The 8842-nt window shown below is 47.8% G+C and overlaps 1 protein-coding gene across 1 annotated transcript in view; it reads right to left on the bottom strand.

The window, feature by feature from the left end:
* Window positions 1–696: 696 nt before the first annotated feature.
* Window positions 697–8842, bottom strand: part of tbc1d16 (TBC1 domain family, member 16) — a gene marked incomplete at its 3' end in the record, with an annotated part of 41561 nt that continues 33415 nt past the window's right edge. The window contains exons 9-13 of the mRNA XM_083677830.1: window positions 5526–5660; window positions 4000–4186; window positions 3612–3791; window positions 2480–2626; window positions 697–981 (exon numbers count right to left, since the gene is read on the bottom strand). Coding sequence (XP_083533956.1) covers window positions 697–981; window positions 2480–2626; window positions 3612–3791; window positions 4000–4186; window positions 5526–5660 — 934 coding nt within the window. The remainder of the gene's footprint in view (window positions 982–2479; window positions 2627–3611; window positions 3792–3999; window positions 4187–5525; window positions 5661–8842) is intronic.

Genomic DNA, 8842 nt, shown 5'->3' with positions numbered 1-8842 from the left:
GTATCATTGAAAAGTAGTGTACCACTCCCCTCCATGACGGATGAGAGGCCTCAACCCCTCCTCCTCCTGGTTGATGTAGGAGTCTCGAGACCAAAGGGGCTTCCACATTATTCTGATCGGAGATATGCAAAAATAGCGTCCATGTTCCACACAAACATTCCATGGTGAGAATATACTGCAAGCATTTCAAAAGCTCGGGACACACGTGACGCATCTGACCAATCAGGACTTGACCCACAGTCAGGTGGAATTCAGGCCTCTCCCGTGACCCCTTCCCCGTTGTGCCTTTGGGAAGGTCACGCCCAGCCAGTGACACGGTCACACACAAACACAGCGGATGACGATTGTCCATTCTCCTCCAATAGCAAAGCAGCAGCTACTTCTTCTTCTTCCTCATGGACCAGATATATATATATATAGAGAGAGCTTATTTTTTTTGTTTACATTCTTATAAGGCAGTCTTCCATGTCACACCAGACAAAAAGGATCAACAGACAATCCCTTACTAAGATGGTGATTGTAAAACCGGTTGAGTGTGGAGAGAGACAGGAGTCACAGACAGCAGTACGCCCAGGGAAGTGGCCACACAGCGGTACTGCAGCTTCTGGTCTGTATGTGACAGTTGTCCCATGCACCAGTGTGTGTGTGTGTGTGTGTGTGTGTGTGTCCGCCCCCCCCCCCCCCATCTGCTCCACCTCAGGATGGCTTCCGGAAGGTGAAGATGTCGCGGGTCTTGGAGCCCCTCTTGCCCTCGGGGGGCGGGGTGGGGTTGGGGGAGGGCGTGGGGGAGGGCGAGGGGGAGGGCTGTGGGGTGGCGGTGCCTCCATAGGGGCAGCTCTGGGAGTCCGGGTGCTCGCCGGAACATTCCACGGCAGGGATGTAACGGCTGTCCCACATCCCCGGGCCGCACAGCTTACACAAGTCGTGCAGGCTGCAGGGGATCCTGGGTAGTAGACGGAACTGGTACAGCAGACTACGGGCCTGAGAGAGAGAGAGGGAGGGAGAGAGTAGGGGGAGAGAGAGAGAGGGAGGGAGAGAGAGAGTAGGGGGAGAGAGAGAGAGGGAGAGGGAGTAGAGAGAGAAAGAGAGAGAGTAGGGGGAGAGAGAGAGAGAGTAGGGAGAAAGAGAGAGAGTAGGGAGAAAGAGAGAGAGTAGGAAGTAATGAAAAGATTGGGAGTGAGAAAAAAAGAGGGCAGAAAGAGAATGATAAAAGGCAATTGCAAGAAACAAACAACCAACCAACCAATGTTCAACTGCTCGTTAACGCAAATATCTAATCAGCCAATCACATGGCAGCAACTCAATGCATTTAGGCATGTAGACATGGTCAAGACGACCTGCTGAAGTTCAAACCGAGCATCAGAATGGGGAAGAAAGGTGATTTAAGTGACTTTGAACGTGGCATGGTTGTTGGTGCCAGACAGGCTGGTCTGAGTATTTCAGAAACTTCTGATCTACTGGGATTTTCACGCACAACCATCTCTAGGGTTTACAGAGAATGGTCCGAAAAAGAGAAAATACCCAGTGAGCGGCAGTTCTCTGGGCGAAAATGCCTTGTTGATGCCAGAAGTCAGAGCAGAATGTCCAGACTGGTTCGAGATGAACAGTAACTCAAATAACCACTCGTTACAACCAAGGTATGCATAAGACCATCTCTGAACGCACAACACGTCGAACCTTGAAGCAGATGGGCTACAAAAGGGGGTCCAACCCAGTACTAGCAAGGTGTACCTAATAAAGTGGCCGGTGAGTGTATATAAATAAATAAAATTGTGGTGGTTTCGATAGGAACACTCTGAGATATAACATATGCCAAAGCGACTTACATTGCACACATCTTTCAGTACATACGGTCCCAGCGGGAATCGAACCCACAACCTGAGCGTTGTTAGCGCCATGCTCTACCGACTGAGCCACAGAGGACCACAACCCCTGCATGCTATGGGGAACGGCCTGGCAGGCGGTGGCTGCAGCAGCAGGAACACCACATCCATAAACATGAAGACACGGATGTACCACCGGCACCGGAACTCATAAATCTTGGGGATGGCAGGGTCACATTAAGCCCCCCCCCCCATGGTGGGCATGGCCTAGAGATGTTTACTGAAGCATAGTGGGGTGGGCTAGTGGCTAGTGGCTAGTGGCTGTAGTAGCAGGTCCTTTCTTCTGTTTGAAAATAACAGTCCTCCTGCTCACATGCTTAGTCTTGATGTTAATGGAAAACCTCAATATCAAGGTGAGCATACACAAATAGCAACGCATGCTAACAGCAGCACTGTAGAACATCATTACATTACATAATAGCATAGCATAGGCTAGCATGCTAAAATAGCGTGAAGGGACGTGGCCCGGCCTTTCATGGACTTTAGCATAGAGTAGCGACATGCTAGTCGGGCACGGCTAACGGTTACCAGCTAACGGTTAACGGTTACGGGCAAACGGTTACCTTGCGTTGCACCAGCTAACGGTTAACGGTTACCTTGCGCAGCACCAGCTCCCCGTTCATGTGCATGGAGAGGTTGCTGAAGTGCAGCAGCATCTGGTCCGTGGCTAACTGCTGCTCGGTCACGTCCTCCCCATACAGCACGATGATGGACACACACAGGAACAGGTGGAAGTAGTCCGTCTAAAGGGAGGAGAGAGGGAAGAGGGAGGAGAGAGGAGGGAGGGAGGAGAGAGGGTGGAAGGGAGGAAGGAGAGAGGGAGGAAGGACGGAGGAGAGAGGAAGGAGGAGGAAGGGGGAGGAGAGAGGGAGGAGGGAGGAGAGAGGAGAGGGAGCACCGACCAGCAGTACAGAAAGTTATATTTACAGATATCTAACAAGGTAGAGCAGGCCAGGGCATTAAAGATATCTAACAAGGTAGAGCAGGCCAGGGCATTAAAGATATCTAACAAGGTAGAGCAGGCCAGGGCATTAAAGATATCTAACAAGGTAGAGCAGGCCAGGGCATTAAAGATATCTAACCAGGTAGAGCAGGCCAGGTCATTAAAGATATCTAACCAGGTAGAGCAGGCCAGGTCATTAAAGATATCTAACAAGGTAGAGCAGGCCAGGGCATTAAAGATATCTAACCAGGTAGAGCAGGCCAGGGCATTAAAGATATCTAACAAGGTAGAGCAGGCCAGGGCATTAAAGATATCTAACAAGGTAGAGCAGGCCAGGTCATTACCCTCTAACCCAGTAGATTTTCTTTTATTATTATTTATTTATTATTTTATTAATCAATAGTAGACACTTTCACAAAAATGTGTGTGTATGTGTGTGTGTGTGTTTAGTGTGTGTGTGGTGTGTAGTGCAGTTAGTTTATACTGCTAATGTTGTATGTTGTATGTGTATGTTATGTGTGATACCCCTATGTCTGTACGCTACTTGGAACCTGAATTTCCCCCTGGGATAAATAAAGTTTCTATCTATCTATCTATCTATCTATCTATCTATCTAGTGTGTGTGTGGTGTGTAGTGTGTGTGTTTAGTGTGTGTGTGTGCGTACGTCTGTGTGTGTGTAGTGTGTGTGCGTGCGTATGTCTGTGTGTGTGTGTGTGTGCGTGTGTGCGTATGTGTGTCTGTGTAGTGTGTTTAGTGTGTTTAGTGTGTGTGTGTGTGTGTGGACCTGGTAGTGTGCCCAGCAGGCCTCCCACATGCGCAGGGCCTCTGTGTCGGGGAACTCCCGTTTGAAGCACAGCAGGATCCAGCGGTGGCAGAAGAGCAGCTGCAGGCCGTCCTCCCCCACCCGGGTCAGGTGCTGGTGGAACCGCGGCAACATCAGACGCAGCAGCTCCCGCAGGTACATCTGGGGTGGGGGGGGGGGGAGAGACGGTTAGGCTGTCTATGTAAATATGCTTCTACACACACACACACACTGGCATGCACACACACACACACACACACACACACACACACACACACACACATTAAGACTCACACACCAAATCTCTCTCTCTCTCTCTCTCTCCCCCTCCCCACCTCTCTCTCTCCCTCCCCCTCCCCCCTCCCCTCACCAGTTGCCTCTCCATGTCCTCGTCCCGGGGAGAGCTGATGAAGATGGTGTTCTCCATCAGGCCCACGAAGCACCAGAAGGTGTCGCTCTCGTCCTGCACCTCCGTCAGGAGGGGGGCCACCAGGTCAGACATGCCCTGGCAGTAGCCCATCTCTGGGTTCAACACCGCGTAGTTCAGCAGCACACGCCTGGAGCCGGAGACAGGAAACAGCCTTCAACTCACCAACTGCCAAAGGGTTCCGGAACGCTCCTCACCCAGAGGGTTCCAAGTGATTTACGTGGCGTTTTACCTAGCAACAACGCTTCGATTGGCGACAAAATGAAGCGTCGTGATCTGTGCATTTTTTTTGGTGAATGAAGTCGCCCTTGGCGCTCCAGAATGTTGACCATTTGGGCGACTTTATTCACCCTCGGCACTGAGTGAGTTAATACCCGACTATTACAACACCTCCAACAGACAGCTAACAGCTTTATGGCACACTAAACCGCTTTATGGCAGTGAGTCGGTAAAATGTGAAAACAGTCTTTTGATGTCAAAACAACGTCAATTAACGTCAATTAGAGAGAATGGGACTAAGATACTTGACAAGGGGGTGAGAATGTCAACTTCCTGAATGAGGGCGTTTATCTAAATGATGTAAAAAGGGGGCTCGGCTACTGTTTGGCTGGAAAACCAGGAGGAACAGTCAACGCTCCAGAGAATAAGAAGGTGAGATCACAGCTACACCAGCCATGACCAGTCCCACGCTCTCAACACTGTTAGCACAACCGTGTGTGTGTGTGTGTGTGTGTGTGTGTGTGTGTCCTATGTGAACTGAACCCGACACTGAGCTGTATGTGTTCCCTGTTCAGGGGCCCCTACACACACTGAACCATTGATCGAGACCAACATTAGTTGTTTTTGTTGTTGTTGCTATTTGCATAAAAAAAACAACTACAGTTCAGCGAAAGAAATGAAGAGTTGTGAAGGTTGTGAAAACTACTACTATAGGTTACCACAACCTGGGCTCTTCACATGCACCTAACCTAACACTGGGAGAGTACGAGAGTCACTTAACTAATAGCATGTTATGTTAAATGTTAAAGCCTCTGATTCCTCGTCTAGAAAGCTATTAGCTATAAGCATGCATCAGAAGTGCTTTAACAGCTTAGCGAAAGTCAATAAAGCATGAAAGTCATTTGCTGCTCCCTCGGGGGTTTGGAATATGAAATGACTGTTCTCCTGTGTGCTGGCCTAGGGGATAGGAAGGATAAGGATGGAGGGGGGGGGGGGGTAGAGAAGGAATGAAGGAGAGAGAAAGAGAGATGTGGAGCGCGAGAGAGATGGATGTAGAGAGAGAGAGACAGAGAGAGAGATGGAGGTAGAGAGAGAGACAGAGAGAGGAGAGGAGAGGAGAGAAAGAGAGATGGATATATATATATATATAGAGAGAGATGGATGTAGAGAGTGAGAGAGAGAGAGACAGGAGACAGAGAAAGAGGAGAGAGACAGACAGGAGAGAGAGAAGAGAGAGACCCAGTCCTGACCTCATGCTCTCCACGTTGGGGTTGTTCTCCCCTCTGAAGAAGAGGTTGCTACGATCCGTCCTCACCACGTCCTTGTCCACCGTGAACTGGACCTTCCTCCAGAACTCACTATGCTCCTCTGGACTCATAGACAACCTGAGGTCAACAGACAGCAGGGAGGAAGGGGTTAAAACGGTTTCAACCATCCCTTTAAGATGGGACTGAAATACTGTACTGTACCCAAGCCAATCCTCTCACTGATTCATGGTATGGCGTGTGCTGTGTTGTGTCTCTTGTGTGTGTATGAAGGGCTCACTTGCGAAAGCAACATCGTCTCCAACGGAACACGTTCTGGGGGATCGTTTCTGCAGACCAAGGAAACACAGTCTGGGGGGGTCGTATTATCTGGCTTGAAGTAAGATACGTCTAAAACTAAAGACATGTTGCGTAAGAGTTACGTGGATTCCGACTTGTGTGGCGGTTAGGCAGGATTGGGCATTAACTTTAACTGGTTACGGTTAGGGTAAGTAGTCAAGGAGAGGCATTAGGAAATGTTAGCATAAGCAACAACAATTAGCTAGAATTAGCACCAAAAAAAATAATATATACTAGTGTCCCCAATGTGATTTGAAAAAGGTCACCTATCTATCTATCTATCTATCTATCTATCTATCTATCTATCTGTCTATTAAAGATGTTTGCTGCTGTCTTGCCCAGGGCTCACTTATAGAAGGGATGTTCATCTCAATGCAACCTCTCCGGGTCAGACCTCTCTGAGTCAGACTTCTCTGTGTTTTTATAAAGGTTGATCTTGGTCATAAGAGAACAGTGGAAATGACCCATTGTCTTTGATTACAGTTGGAAGTTAATATCGTCATCTGAAAATGATCCTGGAGTCCATCGAAGGAATAGGCTTGTTCCACTACCTCCAAACTCCCAATTCAACCCTTGAGGGGGCTGCGAGGGGGGTGTTCACACACACACACACACACACACACACACACACACACACACACACACACACACACACACACACACACACACACACACACACACACACACACACACACACACACACACACACACACAGGCTGAGGCCCCCTCTGTGTGAGGACCTGAACACTGCCCTAACGGGCAGAGGGGATTTAATTAACACTGTTTGTTTTCCATGCTACCCCTTCAGGAACAATAACATCAGGCCTGATGCAACTACACGCAACTGTTTGTGTCTGACTATCCCTGGGCGTCTCCTCCCTCTTTCTCTCCCTTTCTCCCCTCCTCTCTCCCTCCCTCCCTCCCTCCCTCTCTCCATCCCTTGCTCTCCCATTCATCCTCCCTCTCCCTCCCTCTCTCTTTCATTCTCTCTCTCTCATTCCCTCCCTCCCTCTGGAGGTTAAGACTCAGCAGTTGTGTACCTGCTTCAGCCATTCCCTCCTCTGAACATGACGGCCCTTCTTTTATAACCAGAGAAAAACAGAGAAGAAATTACTCTGAAGAATATTCTAGATCAGCAGACGATGCCAAAGACAGAGAATAGAAGGCAAGAGAGAGAGAGAGAGAGAGAGAGAAAAGAGTGAGAGAGAATGGGGAAGGGGTGATGACTATAATCTACGACAGAGAGAGATGAAGAGAGAGAAAGGAGAGGGATGGAGAGAGAGGGGGAGAGAGAGAGAGAAAAGAGAGGGAGAGAGAGAGAGGCAGAGAGAGAAAGGAGAAGGAGAGAGAGAAAGGAGAGGGAGAGAGGCCACAGCTGGATGAATTCCCTTGAGTGTCACAAACAGTATAGACACGTGTTCCTCTCCCTCATAAAAACACAGTGTGTGTGTGTGTGTCTATCTGTGTGTGTGTGTGTGTGTCTATCTGTGTGTGTGTGTGTGTGTGTGTGTGTGTGTTCAGCATACTCATAACAGCTACAGTACAGTGTCAACTGCAAGGTCAGCAGTTTCTCTTGTCTCCTGCGAGACAATCAATTCCAACATGTTCAACATACACAGCATAAAAATCCAAGTCGTGATTGATCACTGATCGTTAAAAAATATTACTTGAAATAAAACCTAAAAGATATAACCCATTTATAATCCTATAATGACCCTTCCACTCAGAGACTCACGTCCCCTTTCTCTATCACACTGAACACAAAAGCCATTTCCTTTGTTTTTTAAATAAAATAAATAAATATATATATATTTATATACATACATATAACCCCCCCAAAAGGATTTTTTTTATCATACATTATTATTATTTATTGTTTGTCCAGTCGCCCCTCGCCCCCCCCCAATCAAAGTACTTTGTTTGTTTTATTCATTTTAACAGTTGTTACAAATATATTCCATCTCCAGGGCAAGAAAACAGCAGTCACCCGCCACGTGCTGCTCCATGTTGGCATTGGCTGGTCAACCTGTCAATCTTACCAGCCACTTTGGCAGGCAGCCAACAACGATGTCTCACGAATACTAGGCTTCAATTTCGAGCCTTAAAACCGACTGCAGGAGGGTCATTCTGTGCAGGGAGTCATTCTCTGTGACAGAAGTCAGGTCCGTGTGTTTTTTGTTAGATATTTGCCTTTATTTTGGCAAGAATATATGTCTATATATTAGCTGGTAAACATAATAATTTTCTCATCCACCAGACACCTTGGCTGGTAGGCCAACTTGTTAATGCCCGGCTGCACACCGTGGAGGTGTAGCGCCCCCAGCTGCCTCGGTGGCTCAGAGTGGGACTGCATCTCAACAGTCTAAAGTGGCTTCCTCCCCTTGTTTCCTCCCCTTGTCTCCTCTCCCCAGATCACACTCTGTACAACTGGACTGGTACCAGCAGATTCCTGGTATGATTCAGCTGTAGCACTGGTCATGTCTTCCTGGTATGATTCCTGGTATGATTCCTGGTATGATTCAGCTGTAGCACTGGTCATGTCTTCCTGGTATGATTCCTGGTATGATTCAGCTGTAGCACTGGTCATGTCTTCCTGGTATGATTCCTGGTATGATTCCTGGTATGATTCAGCTGTAGCACTGGTCATGTCTTTTTTTCAGATCAGTGCATTAGAAGGAGAGGAGAGGAAGCCACCGTAGACTGTTGAGACGCACCCCTGGGTGTTAATGATGATCAAACAGCGCTCCTAGAGGCCACCTCTGGCCAGTGTTTTCCGACAGCAATGGAAGGAGGACCAAAGTACTTAATGAATATATAGGCACACATTATATGATTTACATGTATATATTAAATCAGACATGATTTAATTTATAAATTATTCTAGAATACATTGTTATAGAATAATTATGACCTTTTTCATAATGCCACTTTTCACAACAATGTTACTGTAATTTCATCAGAAG

Source organism: Argentina silus, assembly GCF_951799395.1.
Source record: "Argentina silus genome assembly, chromosome: 9".
Classification (NCBI taxonomy): domain Eukaryota; kingdom Metazoa; phylum Chordata; class Actinopteri; order Argentiniformes; family Argentinidae; genus Argentina; species Argentina silus.
Note: the sequence above shows the minus strand (reverse complement) of the source record. Positions and strands in the feature narration are given on the sequence as shown.